We start from the raw sequence: 19,221 nt of genomic DNA on the forward strand, positions 1-19,221 counted from the left end.
TTGTACCGGACGCTGCAACTTTCCGCGTTTTACAATTTGAACCACTCAACAAATGAAACTATTATTTCGGTTTACCTCATTTTAATGCTCGGGACTTTCCAAAGATTTTTCAAAAGATTACCTCAGGCTCATTCTTTTTAATTTACGATCGTTCCGTTATACCACCTGGAAAGAAAAGTGATTTATATGTTGTGGGACCCACCTTAATATCCTCCAATTAGAGGTAAGAGCTGGCGTTTAGATGAAAAATTTCATCTTAGAGGAGAAATAATAGTGAAAGCTGCAATACTTCTTCTATATGTCTAAGCTCTATCAGACTTATGTTTTGCTCTTTTATTGTTATGTATTTGGAAAACCTCCAGATTTTGAAATACTAACACTGTGACTACAAAAAAATTTATCAATTAGATATTCTTGGGAAAAGGGGTCAATTTGGTCCCTATATGAACTTTATTGGATTTACTTAATAAATGCATAAACCCCTGCATATTATAGGGGACAACCCTTATTAAACGCGAAAGTACTATTTATCAGACACAAAGGACCTATGCCAACCCAAATTAGGGACATATTGTAGACAAAATTGCATGTGGACAGGTCACATACTACTGGCCACGTTATGGTAAGTAATATTATGTAAGCAATTAATGTTACTGAATTTTTTATCATTACGAAAAACATATGGTCGTCATACGTGGTTGAAAACAAATTCACATTCTTAGTGTAGTTTTCATTTTTTTGATAGCTAACTGACATTAAATGTTACTGGTCATTTTGAAGACCTGCTTACCAATTATAGTCATTTACCAAACTAATATTACATATTTAAAAAAACAAAGAGAGTTTGATAATCCATTTAAACTGTTTTGCAACCTAAAATACCATCATCATGTTAGTAAGAGTAAGAATTATCATAGTAGATCTGTTGTTTAAGTGAGTAGTTATAATATCTTTGCAGTTTTCAGTTAAGTAATTAATTTCATTTTTTTTGTCTTAATATAGCAGAATAGAAATTATTTGGATTTATTTGATTTTTTTTATTATTTACTTGTACTGATAGAACGTAAACCAAAATACCTCCAGTTAGGTTAACTAATCGTTAAGAATTATTTTTAATGGTCAAGTTCCAGCTATATTACAAATATTGTTAAGCGTATAATAGCTTAGAAACTTAGTTGTTTTTGTCATTAAGTTGTTTTTAGAATGTTGGTTCCAGTAATGTCTTTGTTTTCCCACTTTTTTCCTTCTTTCCGCCTTTAATGACTTTTGATAGAACGATTGAGGTCACCTGGTTTTATTAGTAAATAATTCGTTTTTAATTCTTGTTAAGAATTTTTATTCTAATAATCTAACCTGTAAATATTATTATAGATGAACTCGGTAGCTTTTAATCACAATAACAGCATTTGTAATTCTCAGATTGAAAAATCACTGCAATGTGTACTTTAATTGATTCATAATAATTAACTAAAATGAGCTTGTTTGATAGTTAGCCAGACTCAGCCAGCATTAAGTGTATGTACAAGTATAAAATAAACAAGATCGTCATCTCACACGTTAACAAAATAAATCCGTCTCTTTCATTCAACTATCGGCAGGAAGCGGTCCATTTAAATAACCGTTCTTCATAAATGACGAAAATTGGATCTGTATTAGTTGTAAAGACTTTTTTATGGTGCGCGAACCATGTGATAACCGATTCACAAAACTAGTGAACGTTTTTTGTGTCTTAAACCGTAAATTAGTGTGAATATGGTGTGAGTAATTAGTTGCCAAAGTGATTAATTTTTGAATTGTTACGTTACGACTTTTTTAAGGAATAGTGTACACACACTGGAAATTTAATACTAAGTAAGTGCTTTTATAGTAATTTAGACAAACTTGTTGGTCAGTTGACAAAAAATTGTTAATTGCTTCATCAACATTTAACATTAAAAACGATTATTATCCACCCCTATTTCAAACTACTCTATCAAATCTAGTAATTGTTTTATAAATTGTTAATTTACTATATTAATGCCGGACAAATAATATTCCATTTAACACTGGATTTGCATATTATCAAATTTAGCCGCATTATCTGTAACATTTACAAATGATTATTTCACAACATTAATTCAGTATCCAGAATTATTATAGTACTATGATTATAAAAATAGCTTATTTTACCCAGTTCATTCGCTTGAGTAAAGAAAATATACATTGAATATGTGCAGATAAGTTGTTGACCTAACATTTGGCTGTTTCTGGAATGTTTATTTTGACATATTAATAATTAAAAAATAAGAATTTAGTTAATATTTAAATTATTAATTTAGTAGTATTGTGTTGTAATATTCAGTCACCCAATTTTATTCGGCATAATAAATAAAAGTAACTTTAGTACATATTTCCGTTTATGAATATTACCGGAAAAGCATCCCTCGTAAAGAATGCTTTGGAGTAAAATTTACTTCCCCAGTAGGAACATTTTGTTACCAGAATATTCGTACCGTAAAGTTGCAAACCTGAATAATAACACTGTTAATTTTTATGAACTTTGGGGCTTTGAACTTTCTAAAACCCCATAAAACTGAATTGCATGTTAACCAAATGTAAAGAAGTCACTGACACTGTACTTAATACAGACCACAACTAGTTGCTCGAAGAAAACTAACATAATAATTCGCATTATCTAGGATTTGTAGCGGTTTTGACAAATTGTCTTAAAGTCACCCTGAAGCTGTAAATGGGTTAATCCAACCTGTTCAGGTTCCTAATCCTACCTTAAAAGGGGTTGAAGTGATGATAATTTAAGACGTAACGGTTGGAGATATGCCTTAATTAGGGTTGTAAAATATGGCTTTTTTTCCGGAATGGTTGACTCCGGAGTTTAGGTATTGAGGAAACTCACATTTTGTCTCATGGAATTACTATTTGATGTACCTAGGATTGGTTACATTTAGTAATTTTTCTTCATTTATTTTTTTTTAAGTCACATATTTTAATTGTATTTTTTTGTAATTTCAGGTAGTTGCACTGCATGAATCGGGACGGGGTTCAAAGGAGGCAGTGATGGCTTAGCGCCCTTGTGGCGTGACGTCATGGCCAGGGTGGGATTGTGGCCAGTTAAGGGCTGGACCCGGACAGTTTGGTTGTTATTAGGATTGTGCGCTCTGGCCACGGCAGAGGTAGGTTTATTTAAAAAAAAATAGTTTAAAAAATATGTATAACATATCCTTAAATGAAACATTTAAAATAGCTACTAAACCTGTTTTGGAACACTCCAGAATCTTCTACATTGATATTTTCTGTGAGAAGAGACTTCCTAACTAACTTGTGAGATTAACGAATTGCCTCCAAGCAAACCGTAATCAATTGCATTAAAGACAAAAAGCACTTAATTATTGATGTGAATCGTACAATGTTACTAAATGCATTTTCACGAAATCCGATTCACTTTTTGCTGAATTCGACCAATTTGTACGAGCCCTGAATACAAAAGTAAGAACTGAAATAAGTTTAGCCCCCTTTCTCGCCATACAGCGAAATTTGGAGACAATCGACACAAATCTTTTATTCGCAACAGTCTATCTCTAGGGATTTTCTTTGCCGTTCCGCATTTTTCCACTTCTTAGCAAAACGGAAGAGAATAGAAAGGTTTATAGTATTTATCTCGAGGTTTTCTTCGGTTAGCTTTATCTCTGCGAGCAACGATTTTTGACTATAAAAATTACATGGAAATTCCAGAGTGTTAAAATGCAAGTTAATAAACCCATCAGGCGCATGGATTTGACAAGGGATCCCCGCAGGAAGTCTTTAAATTGGTTCACCCGGGGCTTTACTTCCTAACTATGCCTTCGATGGAAGTCGGTCACGGCATCGATGGCTTATGCTAGACAGGTTTATTGAAATTTATTTCCACGAGAAATCTAACTTTATCAATGGAAGAATTAATGGAGCTCAATGCTATAGAATTGTTTGCATCCAGACTTTCTGTCACCCTTAATAAAATGACCGCTCCTAAAATGGCATTAATATGTCACCCAAAGGGACCAGAAAGTTTTACATATTGTTGGAGTTGCGGTTAGTTAATAATAAGGGAATATAAAGGTGCGGTTGCTTGTCCATACAACCATACATGGGCGGTGGCAATTAAATAGACAAACTTTCAGTTGTGGAATAAATTAATGTCTACATTTTATGCTAGTCAAGGTTTAATTAATATTGCTTGCACTGTTTCTGAACTGAAAGTAAGCCAATTTTATTTTATTAAAGTTTAAACTGTTCGTCAAAAAGAATGAGAGAGCAAAATTTTTCTCTTTATGATTTAAACCTAACCTAAATAATCATTTTGAACAAAAGAAATTTTAATTTAATTTTCAACAATCATGATTGACCAAAGTAAAACCTTAATATATTTGAACAGTTGCAACTAGAATTTACACACTTTTCCAGTTTTAAAGTGGAAATTATCCCTTTGTGGCGTGCAATTTCGTCCTGCAGATCTCTGCAACTGCAAAACGAAACTTTCATTTTATGGCTGCAGGCTTTCCAATATTCCAAATAGAACACAACAGGTAATCGTGATACATGCTTTAGATTACGTTCAGTTCTGCAGCAATTCTGCCATAAAATTCTTTTCTATAGCTACCGGCAGGCAAATTTATTTCAGTAAATGAAATCGGATTTGCCCATTTTCGTCCAGTTGAATGCCGGGTTTTGTCAGACAATCGGACAATTTTCTCGCGAAATCGAATTGTGAAATTTTATCGGTCCTCGTGAACGATGAACAGCTTTGAATATAAAAAAATAACTGGATATAACGGACTGGCATCCATAACCTATAACAGATTCCATTAAAAATACCAATACCACCATATACACTTTGACTGTATAAAATATGAAACGAAGTTTCCGATGGTTTTATCTTTTGAAATTTGAATAAACCTGCCCATAAATAATTCCTGCATTGACAATACGTAAGTTTACCTTCTTTAGTAATACATCACGTAAACCGGAGATGTCCTTAAATTTTTATGCTTCTAGTTCCGTGCAAAGCAGATCGAAACAAAAAAAAAGGGAAAAACTTTCTTTATTGGAAAAGTCCTTGTTGATTTGTCGCTTAATCTCCCAAACGGCTTTTTCCAAAGTTTTACCCATAATCAAGATAGGGTTTCTTAAATTTGCTTTGTTGGGAAGTTAAGCGTAATAAATTGATCATTTGTCTCTAATGCAACAAAAATTACTTTTTTGTTTTAGGTACCACAATCATGTCCACCAAGAGCAGATATAATGCCTTGCAGCTGCCAAGTGAAAAAGAATGGACTGGATATTCTTTGCGAGTTCACCGATCAGCAGCATATCAGCGATGCTATGAGCGTCTTAAAAACTAAATCTTATGTTATTTTTTATTTAAAATTGCGTCACAATAATTTACGCAAACTTCCCGGATTTGTGTTCCTTGGTTTGGACATCCATCATTTGACTATTCATAATAGCAGTTTGTCGGTTGTCGAAGAAGCTTCATTAAGTTCAGTCGGTAAGTTGTGAATAATGCAAAAGATTCAATCAAGTATTCATGAACGCATATAACATCATTTGTGTTGTTTAAAAACAAATTAGCACTGATTTTGTAAGTGTTTAATGAGATTGGCTGTAATGTAACAATTATCAAAGCATTAGTGATAAACATACGACTTATCAATAACTGGTAATGTAAAATATAAATTAAATGCTTTACATATCCACGGTTGCAAGCTGTTAAATTAATCTGTTCAGTGTAATCATTATTATAAACCAAACTTGAGTAATTGGATTTTTAAATTTTAATTTACATTAACATTAATAAATTGATTATAGCTGTAAATAAAAATTAAATAACCAAAATTGTTAGATTCAAAAATATATTAAATTGGAACATGATTACGTTTTTGTAAATTAATTTTAATCACTAATGTTTTGGAATTGTTTTGTTAATATTTAAATACATTTCAATTGGTTTTGGATAGAGTACACTCATACAACATGAAAAACTTAACAACCAGATATAAATAAATTGTTACATAATCGATATTTTACTGAAAAATCATCTTGTTTAATTAAGCTGATGGTTTTGATTGGATGCGTGGCAGGATGTAATTAACCTAATTTTTGCCGATTTTTTTTGTTAGTTTCTTCTTTTGAGAAACCACCTTAAATCAAATGAAAAAAAGTCTTTTAACTATAAGTCACATAATTATAAAAAGGCTTTTAAATAAATATCAGCCTAAAGAAAACAATCCCATTCACCCCTTCTGACTCGCATTTTAATTAAATTCCAAATCTTTTTCTCGCCCAGATAAAGTCTGCTCATTAAAACAGACGTGGTAATAAAAAGCTGACAAAGTTATCAGGAAATCTCTTTTCAAAATAAAAAATTAGAAATCCTGTCAGCGTCAGAGCAATCTGCTGAGTTTTAATATTTTTTTTCCAGTCCATGTGTATACACGGAATAGTCTGATAGGGAACCGTAAATTATGAATATAAAATCCAGATAAAGCTCGAGTTTTCACTAAAATTATTTTAAAATGCTTGAATATTTATAACAAACTAAAATTCAACTGGTAAAAAACAATTATTAATTCCAACTTTCATTCTTTCTAGAGTTGTTTATGAAGCTTTGCGGGATTATTTTGATAGCGTTGAAGTTAAATTGTTTTTGTAAAGTTTGCTTTACTTGTTCTTTTAGGAAAAATGTTAACGCAGTTGGACGTTTCGCAAAACAGTTTGACTCAAGTTCCTTCGGCCGCATACAAAAATCTGCACCATTTGCTGATTTTAAATATGAACCACAACAAGATCACCAGCCTTCATGCTAAAGCTTTCCAAGGTTTGGACACTCTGGAAATTCTCACTCTCTACGAAAACAAGATCACTTCTATCGATCCGGAAGCTTTTGTAGGACTGGAAAAGTAAGTAAAACTGTATTTTTACCAGAAATACTTTTCACGAAAACACGAGTTTATATTCACCTGATGCTCATTTGGGAAAGTGCTCGGTGGTGTAGCTGCAAACAAATGGCGCAAATTTATCCAGATAAATTCCAGTTGTCTGTAGTGGTGGTATAATCCTTGTAAGTGTTATCGAGAGCGGGATAATGTCATACTAAGGCTTTCCTGGAAAATTTCATCAGCTGCTTTTGTTTCTGTTTGCGTTTTAGGGTCTTTTAGAGTTTCGTGATGAGCTGACGGAATTAGTTACTTTATAAACGTCATGCATTGCCAAGATGTGTTATTCTTTTAATAATTTCAAACAAAACCCAGCAGGATAACTATTATTTATACAATAAAAATGGAGGAATAAGTTTCAAGCTTGCTTCAAGCAAAGTGAAAACACTGAGTTGGTCAAGTCAAAAGACTAATGTGAAATCAATTTAAAAGATTAATAAAACGACTTTTTTGGCTTATTTTTTATCCAAAATAAAAGAAGTAAAATCGTGTGTTCTATGGACGAAATATTTCATGATCTTCAGATCAGATCTTTTTCTTCAGATTTTCTTTGCCCGATTTCATTAAAATGCAATTTGATTTCCAGTTCAAAATGCTGTGGTTAGACTATTGAATCTAATAGCTTGCATCAGCACCTTTCTTTTTCTTACTGCTTTTTTAATGAGTAAGTGGCGTGCTTTATAAGAAGCGAAGTGCATAAAGTAAGTAATGGCTCTGAAATCGTTTCCGGTTCGAATTGGCTTTTTTGTTTGCTCTACCCTAATGGAAGCGGGGTTTGCTTATAAAAAGAAAATGCATTTTACCATTACGTACACTTAACAAATATCTGGTTTTCAATTTTGTGTTAAGTTGTGTGTCTTACTGATTTTACTAATTATTATGCTAATCTAGAGGAATTTCATATTCTTAGGGTTAATACAGGGACAAGGTTATAAACTTTATTTTGTCACATTTGTCCTTGTGTCTGTAATAATACTGTTTTGCCCCATTTTGTATATTTTGTAAACAAATTATAAAAATGATACCCTCTTTGCTTTTAAAAAACTGTAAAAATAAGATTTACTTAACAACTACCAGCTCCCCAATTCTTGAAGAACATTCTGCACCTGTAATATCGACGGAACAGTATTCATTTCAGCAAAAACAACACAAAATAAAGATTTTTAAACTTCAAATTGGCTCTACTTTGAAGATTGTGGGAACAACCTAAACTAAAGAAAGGATTTTTTCTAATTTAGTTGGCAAACTTCAGAAACAGCACTGCACATACATCCAAATGCTCCGGTGCTTTAAACAGTTCATACTATACTAAAATACAGTATTTTTGCTGGGTTTGAGCAAAAGGACACATTAAAATATTAAATGTCGGTGGTATAAACTATACTAAAACAAATAAATAAAAACCTTAGGCATTATCTTCTCTGATTTTTGTGGAAACAGAAATGTGTAATATGTACATACAGACACACACATTTGACTGAAAATAAAATAAGAATAAGAAATTTAAATTTTTCTGGAAAATAATATTTTCTTGCAATCTTGTAGAGAATAAAATTTCTTAAATAAAATAAACCTGAAAATTTAAAATTATCTGATTAAAAGTGTTCAAGAAATATTTCTAGTTTGTGTTCATTGGGCCTGAATCTGAATATCAAATTAGAAACAAGAAGGTAATTCGAGTAAAATATAAATTTATTGCTTGCTAATGTACAATTTAAAACTGACAGGTCAATTTCAAATCACTAATAGAAAATTCATAAAATCATATTTTCAAACCATCAACGTAGTTTTCCTGTTCAGGTTGGGTCCAGAATTTTGGGGATAAGTGAAACCCCAGTAAATGATATTTTTATGTTCTCATTTAAAAAACCCTAAAAAAGTTTTTATTTACTTTCATTTACTAAAGTGCATTTCACTACTACTTATCTGTTTAATTAAATGAGGTTCTTCAGAATTGTTTCTATTGGTACACTGAAGAGTAATTGGGTAAAAAAGTTTGTATAATCTAACTTTGTAACATTATTCCTACCCTACTTTTGTAATATGATATGGCAACCACTGTAACGAAGCAAAAAGCTTTTAAAAAAGTATCATTTAAAAAACTTTTCGACATATTTTTCCAAGGGCTTAGCTGAAACTTTTGCCCTTAAAATATTGAGTTTTTTTTTTTCAGGAAACTAAAGCGACTTAACTTGGGTGGTAACGGATTAACGGCCGTGCCTCAGAAATCCTTGGGCATACTCGATATGCTTAAGAAACTCGAGATGCAAGAGAATAGGATTACCGAAATAAACGAGGGAGATTTTGAAGGTAGGTGTCACAATACTCCACTCTCTATCGATTAAGCTATGTATTATTCATGGCATGTAAAGTATTTCTAATGCTCCTGCTGCTGATACACAACAATGTTCTAAGGTGTTTCACTTTTTTACTACTTTGCTTTAAATTTCAAAGCGTAGAACCTGCATCGATTTTTTAATACCACACTGTAATGGGAATCTCATGCAGGATCATGCAGACATAAAATTACTTTTCAACTTACTTCCAGTTCCGTGGCTTAAAGTTATGAAACCGGGAAGTTTCATAAATTTTCTGGATTTAATGCTGGCAGATATGTCAGGGGGTAATAAATGATTTTTATTTGTCAGAAAGTTAGTTTGCAGTTATCGCACTTATGTACGAAGCTTTCTGAGGTTCCGTTACAGTCATTAAGAGACTCGGCAATCGCATTGGTTCAGCCCTTGACATAACTAATGAATTTCGAAAATGTGTTAGAAAAGTTAGACCAAGTAGAAATGTTATTAATTGCCCAAACTTTTGCTTAAAATCGGGACAGTTTAATGCAAATGCACCGTAGTAGAGGAAATAAAATTTCCTTTATAAGGAAAGTTTTTAGTGCTTTGGGGAAATAATTAAAACTTGAAATAGCCAGAATAGAGTGCCATAAACGGATGCGATGCCGCCAATTAGGGTAGTTTAAACGCATTTTTAGCTGGTGGTAGATGACAGCACTTTAGGGAAATGAATTCTATATTGCTAGAAATGGACACGTGTTTAACAACCTTTCTGCAAAATTAGTCTCTTGTAATGCATCACAAACTGTAACCAAATTTCATTAACATAAAAAAATCAACTTGACAAAGAATAAAATATATTGTTGAACACACTCTGCAAGCAAAACAAAATTTCTCGATATTGCCTTAGTGTGTAACTGATAATCTCTTATGTGAGTTCTCAATATAAGAGCGTAGATAGAAGATTTATCTTTCCTGAAATTAAATTTCTGCTCGTACGCTTGTCGAGTATTGATTTAAACGTGTCAGAAAAATGACTTATACACTTATAAGTAAAGACAAGAGCAGCTTCAACTCGATCGCTCTAGTTATGTATTAAATTGATAAAATATAAAGAAGAACAATAATAATACAGATTGAAGTTTTTGTTGTTTTAAACTCTATTTGGCTTAACATATTTATGTTTTTAGGACTCAAAAACTTGGATTCCTTAGGTCTGGCCCATAATAAATTGCGAACCGTCCCCGCCCGAGTATTTTCGCACCTTACCCTCTTGAATTCTTTAGAATTAGAAGGTAATAACATCGACACGATCGATAAGGACGCTTTTGCTGGATTAGAAGGTGAGTCAATAATACTGTCTGAAGTTTTGTTGTTTTGAAAGACGATGAAATATCGCCTGAAAAACCACACGATAATGCTGTTAGTACAAAGTTTGTAATCTACTAAATTGTGGGTTTAGTAGTAAATTAATTACACTGAGATATTGTAGTTTGGTATCATGCAAGCATATCTTGTTACAACTTTGCTTATTATATACTTTATCCACCAACAAGGTGTGGTGGTTTACTAAAATGCATTTTAAATGAATTATTTCAGTTACCAACTTCCAAGGTTACTGTTACATACATTTCAGTAAGCTGATATTGAAAATATATGAAGTTCCATTAGCGTAGCAAAACTAAGCTTTTAGAATAACGGGCTTCTACATAGGTAAATATTTATCCACGTTCTAAATTGGACGTAAAATTTCCATTACAGTTTTAAAAGCTCATTTTCAATCAATATGGATAGACTTAAATTTGAAATGCCATACACATATAGCTGATGAGCACGTTCATAATTTAAAAGCACTTGATATGAAACATACCGCATTGCATAACAAACATGTTTTTAAATTACGAATTTTCATAAATTGCAAATGTTTATTACTGAATTTTGCGTACATCATTGAATAGTCAATTCTGTATGCAAATTAAATGAGCGTTAAAAGAGGGTTTTAAAATACAATTGTTTTTGGTTTTTAACCCTTATAGCAGTGTTCGTGGATTTCCGTAAAGTGTTAATTGAAATTTGAATATTGCAAAGTTTTTCTGAACCGGGTTTGGAAGCCTGGTAAAAGTTCTGAACAAAAATTCTAGTTCAATTCAAACTGTAATGCAGGTGTAGTGAACCGATAATTTTCGCTTAAATTTCGAATTTTCCTAACATCGAACCTATTTACAATTTATCATCCCACACTCCGTTGTTTCTGGAATAAAACATGTAGTAGAAAACATGGTAATTTTTCAAGTATTTTTTTGAACACCCTGTATATGTTCAATCGTGTTGCAGTTAGCACGAGTTGAATGAGCAGTTTAAAACGAATATTTTGAGCCTTTTTTACAGTCTCTGAAACCCCAAACATGGCGGAGATAACTGGGTGAACTGTTTTTAGGTTTGACAAAATTTTAAAGTTTGCATAATTAAATTTGGTCACAAAACATTTTAGTTTCACAATATAGCATTTTCCAAAACCAAAGCAATCTAATTTCAATACACTAGAAAAACGGACTGACCCTAACAATAACTCCATTTACGTGTTTATGCAGGCATAAGGCAATTTCCTCAGCTTTGCAGCAACTGCGGAATTGCACTGCTCGAGTTTACAATATTGTACGTTCGCTCAGGAAAAGAGAAAATCGTTTTAGCAAAGTCTAGTTCCAGCATTAATTAATGTTATGGACTATTGCAGTACTGGGTTTAATTCAATAGTAGGTTTCGATTTGCATTTAAACTAGGTCTAAAACGTTCATGTAATTAAACACAAACATTTATTCTTGCAGCTAGTACAGTTTGTTGTTAGTTAACTGCTACATTCCAATCCACAAATCCGTTTAATTGAAAATTTTCAGACAAAAATTCTATATTCTTTAGAAAACTCGGTCGTGGTAATCATAAAAGTTTCAAAATTATTATGCTTGAAAAGCAAGTAATTTAAAGGGCTGAAATTTACAGGTCTGCTTGGAATTTGTTTCGCCAACTTTAGGTCCAGATTTATTTGCATTAACAAGTTTATTACCTTTTGCGGCTCCAAACTTTAAATTGGATGGATTTCAATGCGGATTGAAGTCCCAATTTCCAATACGTAATCCCGCTTGAATCATAATTTCTACCTAATACGCAGCTTGTCAATATCGATGTTTATTACTCATCCAGACTAACTCTAGTTCTAGTAGATTTACAAAGCAATTTCAACAATAAAATAAGTCTTTAAATTAACAACTTGTTGATTAATTTAAGGCTGATGGTGTGACGCCTTTCTTGTTAAAGCATGTAGAACATGGTATATTAACTATATCTAATAATATGAACATGCTATTAGGTGTTATAACCTCCGGCAGTAATTTCGAATATCAGAATTGTGCTGCTTTATTAATTCGAATAGCATAATAACAAGCACATTAGTAGAGTTTGGACAAAAGTTGATATGCAAAATTTTTTAATCCAGAATTTATACAGTGCTGCGTAAGTTCTGAACTAATGTATTCTAACTTGTTTGCTTAATAATGGGAGGTCATTATTTACTGACGTAGAGAACAAGAAACATGTACTACACAAAAGCAGTAGAGACGTTGCAAACAAATTTATTCAACTCGCATTTTTACAAAGAAATTTGATTGCACAAGCTTTGAAGTCTGAGACAAATTGGAAAGAGAAACTGAAAAGATGTATACAAAAATGATACAATCCAATCTCAAGAAAATCATTTATTCAACTTCATTCTGGCAGGGAAATTTAAATATGAATCTTTCATTATAAATACCTAAATTTCTTGAAACTTTATTAATATGTATATTATTCTCTGCTTGTTTCCAGTTTGAAATTACAGAATGTATCGAAATTTCACTGCAAACTTTGCACCCCTTTTATTTAGAATCCAAGACAAATTAGGCCAAAACCTTGGAAACTTAAGTTGGAAATAAACAACTTTCAATCCCATAGCGAACTAACCAAATCCCAACTTCTCTGACTAACTAAGGCAAACCAGGCGTCATTAAAAGCTTAATAGGAAATTAGATGAAGATTGCTGAGCAAATTTAGGCACATTTGCCTTGGACTTCCTGTTTAATGAAATGTAAACTGTTGAGATTCGCCTGCTTAGAAGTTTCGTATTTAATTAAAAGGTCTGTCGTAATGATTGTGGCAAAACTAGAGAAACAAAGTGATTAATATGACTTGTTTGTAAATATGACGTAAACAAAAATTTCAATTTCGGATGGCGTGTTTTATGACGAATCTGATATCTTTTTTGCGTGCAGAATGCCTTCTTTGCATGTGAAATTATTATTTTTTTCTACACGTGTCAGTTATCTAAATTTTATTCCGATCCAACAACTGATAATGACGGAAACCATGAAAGTATTCATCGTTCATATATCTTGTAACGTACAGGGTAATATTAAAACGAGTTTTTGTGATATGATGATTTGATATATTTGCTAATTCACACTATGTTGTAAACTATTGAGTAAAATATAAACAATCACCCTGTAGAACCACATTTATAAAGTTAGCGACCGATAAATAAATGAGTTTTCTAAGCTGAAGTTTACGAAGTAGAAACTTTTACACATAAATAACATATATACACATTCTACTTTGTGGAGCATTTGAAACTACCGAAACTTTCTTTGTACAGCAATTCATGTCAGTTAGGTGGAGTTTTCAGGCAATTTTCTCTTCTAGAGTCGACATCGCAAAACCACTCAGTAATTTGCCGGCTGCAAGACAATCCCTTTGTTAGAAAGTTTCAGTTTTATAACATTTTTTACTTTCTGTAGTGAAATTAAATAAAATATATCTATTGTTAAAACCGAATAAAAATACGTAAATTGATCGACACATGTTCGAACGAGAAACATGGGAAAAGTAACAATTACAGTTAACTGAAACACTCCCAGGAGAGGGATGTTTCGTAATTTGATTTTGTACCAACAAATATTGTTCGCAAAAGGGGAAAATACGGAATGGGGTGCGTAATGAAATTAAACACCTGCTGGGAGACAATATCATACTACATAAAAAAAAAGTTCATTGCTGAAACAACATTGTTTTTTCCAGAAAATTTGCAGTATCTACGTTTGGGGGACAACAACATCCATACAATACCCACAGAAGCTCTAAAACCTTTGCATAGGTTGCGCCATTTGGATTTACGTGCGAATAATATTTCGTTCATTGCCGAGGACGCTTTTGCTGGATTTGGTGATTCAATTACTTTCCTAAACCTGCTGAAAAATGAGTAAGTATTCCGCATGAACATTACATTGTGAATGCAGAGACAGTAGTTGCCACGTCTTTCATAATTTACGATGCAATATAAACAAGCTGCAAAGTTTTCATGACTTTTCTAGTACTCGCGTATAACGTGGAAATTCGTTATTATTTCAGTATGATTGTATGAAACAAAGTTTTTATTTGAAATAAAAACTGAATGTACTGTGTAATTTCTTGTTGTTACTTCTAGTATAAAATCATTGAATGGGATGATTTTCGAAAATCTAAACTCTTTGGAAACCTTAAACCTGCAGAACAACAAGCTAATGCATGTTCCAGAAGATGTTATGGAACCAATTTTAGATACGTTACGTGTTGTGGATCTAATGGGTAAGTATCATTTAACACTTTAAGTTATTAAACATAAAAATTCTGTATTTGACTAGATAATCCTCTGGTGTGCGATTGCGAACTACAATGGTACAAAAACTGGCTTCGCAATCTGAAAGACAAAGACGACGAAATGATGCAAAAGAAAAGAACAGTGTGCACTATGCCACACGAACATCGAGAATACAATCTGCAGAATCTGCCATTGGACAAGATGAAATGCAAGATCAAATCCTTCGAGGCTTACAGTAGCGCTGATACCCAAATTGTCGTGTCGCAATACGCTTTAGCTACTAGTTTACTTGTGGTAGCTAGATATTGGTTGTCGTGTGTAGTTTAAATATTTAATATTGGTTAGATTAAAGTCACGATATACTTGAGAGTGACAAGTTTTGTAGACCTTGATCAGAGTGACACAACTTGGCGTTCTCAGGTCAGAAAGTTTTAAAATCTTACAGATATTTAGAATATATCGTATAGTTGGTAGTTCAAATTATTAATAAAATACTATGTAGGTATACTTTGAATTTTTTTGCAGAATAGAGCTTTAGAGCATGTAATTGCTTGTAGTTCTTAAAATTACATAATATAATGCTTGTTCAAATTTTAGAACCTTCTCTAGATGTATTCTACTAAGTATTACCGCACGCAACAATTTTACCCTTCAAGAGGTATCACTTAAAATCAATGTTTAGTGCATGTTGACAGGCAATATCCTGAAAATACCGAACTTTCTTTGTACAGAATAAAACAAAAATAACATCGCAAGTGATTGTGTCTCTCAAAGAAAACTCGGTGATTTATTGGATTTGTTGTAATAAATAGATACACATTTTCAGACATAACCGGAAAATACTTACCTGTTAAACGTCTTTATCTTAATGTCTAGTGTTACAAGTGACGTATATAGTTAAGATATTATTTTTATAAATTTTGATTATGTAATTGTGTTAAATTCTCGGTTTGAAAATCGCATCCAAACTAAAAGAAACTTATTAATTTAGATTGGGCCTATACATATCAGAGGTGAAACACCTCTAAACTAAATCATATCAACATACGTGGTGCCACCTTTCTCAATTTCCAAAGATTTTATTGGATAAAAATTTTTGGAAATACCCATTTAGTAGGCTAGTTGAAAAACTATATTGATATAAATTGTGAGCTTTGATATCCATATCAGTGTAACTTTAAGAAAATTTAAGGTAAGGTTTCTTGTAGTTGACAGTAGTCAGGAAAATAATCAGTAGTACTATACACAAACCTTCAACTCCATAGTAAGCTAAGATGAAAGAAAATCTGCAGAAAAAAGTGAATCAAGGAAACTGGTTGGTAACATTTTAAGAGATGGATCTTTTCATAAGCAATATGAAACCTAATATCAACCGGTTTTTGAAACATATCATTGTAGCGTGTACATTAACATTATCTGTGGTAAAATACAAACATATCCTTTTTAAATAATATTAAATTAAGAAAGTAATATTCGATGATGTTTAGGCGGCTGTCTTTCAAGATGGCGTCAGCCGGACCACTTCATGACATATCCGGTCGAGAGGCCACACATTTGTTGCGTTGAGATGTTTAAAAAGCTCAAAAGAAAAATATTTTTCTAAACTTCTATTAGCAAAACAGGTCGTTATCGGCATGTCAACGCGACTGTGGACCTCGACCCCCCCACACTTTTTTTACTATTTTACCTAAATACTAATTATATTCAGATGTCTATGGAAACATATTTAATCAACATTCGTATAGGTAAATAACAAAGATATAAGGCATTGGCTGTTGTGTAATGAGTGTCATATATAAATATTTATCCAGATAAACTATATATTGTTTCCGAAATATGATATACATACTCTTTATGTGGTATTTAAATAAAAGCTCTATGCTGACACTGATTGTGTATTTTTTTATTTCAATCCCATCATAATTAATTAACCGAGTGGAATAGTATCTGAATTTATGGAATAAAACAGTGCAAATATGGAATATTGTGCTTTTTATTTCCGTTGCAATTTTACATTACCAATTGACTTTATACATAAAGTGATTTGTAATATTATAGGTAGTGTTACAGTAAGGACCACAAACTATGGTGTAAATAAAAATATAATATTTCTTCAATCTGGAAAAATAGATTTGTCAGTCTTACTTCTGGACTAAGGAACTGTACAGTCCATGGCAGTGGTTCTTCTAACCAATCATCATAGCTTTGAACTCTGTGAAAAAAAGCATTTTTTAACTTAACTGTTAATCCACCAACAAATCAAGAGTATTTTACTAGTAAACTTCAAACAGACTACTAAAGACAAAAATACTTGCCTTCCCAATCTACGGTTCCAGAGTTATCAGTATCAATTTCCTTAATCATTTCATTTAAATCTGAAGGAGACAACTTGTCGTCCAACTCTTTCAGAATGTCTCTCAGCAGATCCACAGTAATATAACCCAAACCTAAATTCACATTGCAATTAAGTGAGAATAGGAAATTTCGTGCCAGACTAACTAACCTTCTTTGTCATATAATCTGAAAGCATCTTTGAGTTCCCTCAAAATTGCTTCAACGTCCTCTTCTTCTTCTACCAAAAATCTGGCTGCCAAATGAGCGAACTCTTCAAAGCTCATTACTCCGTTTCCGTCTTCATCAATTTCTTTGATGATTTTCTATTTTTCGGGTATAAAAATAGTTTTTTGATTGTGTTAGTTACTCACCGCAAGTTCTTCAGGGTTTAACTGGTGACCCAACATGTCAAGGATTTGACCAATCATCTCCACACCAATTTCTCCTTTCTTCTCCAAGTCAAAAGAATCAAAAATCTGTTTCAACACTACCAACACACAGAAATTTATTACTACAATCATCTACCTTTAATCTCCTACTTACTTTTCAACTGATCTTTAGCAATATCTAAATGTTTCAGAGCTTCATAGTCCAAAACCACTTCCTATACAACAACAGGGTTAACACTGTAATTAAGTAAAATTGAAGTAACTTACCGCTTTGGCGTCAGCCTGTAACAAAATGGAATATTAATACACAATTTTTTGATACACCATAGAATACAACCCTTACCATGACAAATTGCTGTAATGGGAGTGATGTTTAGATCCTTAAAACAACTGCACGACTGATAACGTTTTAATTAATCAAAAGTATATATAAGGCCGATATTACCTACGCGTCATCAAGATTGGCATCATTAATTGTTATTGTTTATAAAATCAATCTAATTTAGTATCAATTGTTTGTGTGAGTTTGATAGGTCAGTACCGTTACGTCACAAAGAAACCGACTATAAAAAATTTGATTGCAAATATATTATCGATTGCGGTTGCATAATTTAAAGCACGTGAGGTCGAATGACATGAACTTAACAGCTATAATTGAATTCGATTTAATTATAACCAAATTGTCCTTTAAACTATGAGACTAAACTTACTTCAGGCTTCTTCTTTTGTTCTGGTTTCTTTTCCTAAAACAAAAAAAATTATATTGTATAACTAATTTGAAATCAGAAGATATATAAGTTTTTTGTTTTACCTGAGCTTCATCAGCCATTTTGTATCTGACCAGATGACGTTCAATCAATACTTTATTAATTATCTTTTGAAACTGGCTAACTAGAGGTTTAACCCGCGTATATATAGAGCCGTCATGTCAATCATCATCTTGGTAATTAGGCAAGAATCTTGTTGATGCATCATGGAGAAATTTAATTACTTGCCAGTGGACCTGTCAGCTGAATGATCATATCCTTAACACCTAAGAAAACAAATACATGATTAGTAAATAATACAGGGTGTCCTTAACATTAATATGAGTCTAATAAAGAAATCATTTTGATCTAGAGAGAGTTGCAATTTTGCAAGTTTGTTTGTCTTCTGCAGATTATACAATATTTGAATTATTCTAGAAGTATGATTCTTGGAAGAGAAGCTTCTCTGTAAGTTCTAATAATAAATTTAAAATCAACTACAACAAATTATTTCACTTATATGGTTTGTGCACACTGTAGTAACTACTTTATACAGTTAAAACGAATCTATTTTTACCCAATTCAAATTTATATGGTATGTTAGGATTCACAACGACGATCGTTTAAGGCATCTAAAATCGTCTTGTACCAAACCTAGGAATTTTTTACAGGTTTCTCGTACAAATTGAAAAAAGTTTATCAATTCAACCTACTTTCTTAGTAACAAATCTTGGCACTGGATAACAAAGCCGATCCTGCCTGACTTGTTAAGAATGGACCGAAAAGAAATGACTAGCAAAGTTGGGATGCCTTTAAAACAAATAAAAC

General features: G+C 32.2%; 2 protein-coding genes across 4 annotated transcripts in view; one reads left to right on the forward strand and one right to left on the reverse strand.

Annotated features, from left to right (window-relative positions):
- Positions 1 to 16,815, forward strand: part of LOC145728638 (uncharacterized) — a 34,000-nt gene extending 17,185 nt beyond the window's left edge. The window contains exons 1-9 of one of the 2 annotated variants that reach the window (XM_081979030.1): positions 1,607 to 1,851; positions 3,010 to 3,170; positions 5,242 to 5,521; positions 6,710 to 6,932; positions 9,142 to 9,278; positions 10,453 to 10,605; positions 14,366 to 14,546; positions 14,772 to 14,911; positions 14,968 to 16,815. In XM_081979030.1, the coding sequence (XP_081835156.1) occupies positions 3,084 to 3,170; positions 5,242 to 5,521; positions 6,710 to 6,932; positions 9,142 to 9,278; positions 10,453 to 10,605; positions 14,366 to 14,546; positions 14,772 to 14,911; positions 14,968 to 15,251 (1,485 nt within the window). In that variant the 5' untranslated portion in view covers positions 1,607 to 1,851; positions 3,010 to 3,083 and the 3' untranslated portion in view covers positions 15,252 to 16,815. Of the gene's footprint in view, positions 1 to 1,606; positions 1,852 to 3,009; positions 3,171 to 5,241; positions 5,522 to 6,709; positions 6,933 to 9,141; positions 9,279 to 10,452; positions 10,606 to 14,365; positions 14,547 to 14,771; positions 14,912 to 14,967 lie in introns of those variants that run through there. The other variant, XM_081979028.1, reaches the window with a different exon arrangement.
- An 84-nt stretch (positions 16,816 to 16,899) lies between these two features.
- LOC145728639 (troponin C, isoallergen Bla g 6.0101-like) lies at positions 16,900 to 18,566 on the reverse strand. Of its 2 annotated transcripts, XM_081979031.1 has the most exons (8): positions 18,459 to 18,566; positions 18,358 to 18,390; positions 17,915 to 17,929; positions 17,802 to 17,862; positions 17,630 to 17,745; positions 17,428 to 17,581; positions 17,240 to 17,371; positions 16,900 to 17,136 (listed from the first exon to the last, which is right to left on the reverse strand). In XM_081979031.1, exons 1-8 carry the CDS (start codon positions 18,474 to 18,476, stop codon positions 17,111 to 17,113), a joined length of 555 nt encoding a protein of 184 aa, XP_081835157.1. In that variant the 5' UTR covers positions 18,477 to 18,566; the 3' UTR covers positions 16,900 to 17,110. The 2 variants fall into 2 exon arrangements, with proteins under 2 accessions (XP_081835157.1, XP_081835158.1); XM_081979032.1 differs by lacking the exons at positions 18,358 to 18,390; positions 18,459 to 18,566 and adding an exon at positions 17,991 to 18,106.
- Positions 18,567 to 19,221: the final 655 nt, after the last annotated feature.

This window comes from Ips typographus, linkage group LG4 (genome assembly GCF_016097725.1).
Source record: "Ips typographus isolate SLU linkage group LG4, UJ_Ityp_2.0, whole genome shotgun sequence".
Taxonomy (NCBI): domain Eukaryota; kingdom Metazoa; phylum Arthropoda; class Insecta; order Coleoptera; family Curculionidae; genus Ips; species Ips typographus.

Coding starts and splice junctions, on each gene's coding strand:
- LOC145728639 (XM_081979031.1), bottom strand. Junction 17,372..17,427: donor CAGATTATATGACAAAGAAG/GTTAGTTAGTCT, acceptor ATGTGAATTTAG/GTTTGGGTTATATTACTGTG. Junction 17,137..17,239: donor TGGAACCGTAGATTGGGAAG/GCAAGTATTTTT, acceptor TTTTTTTCACAG/AGTTCAAAGCTATGATGATT.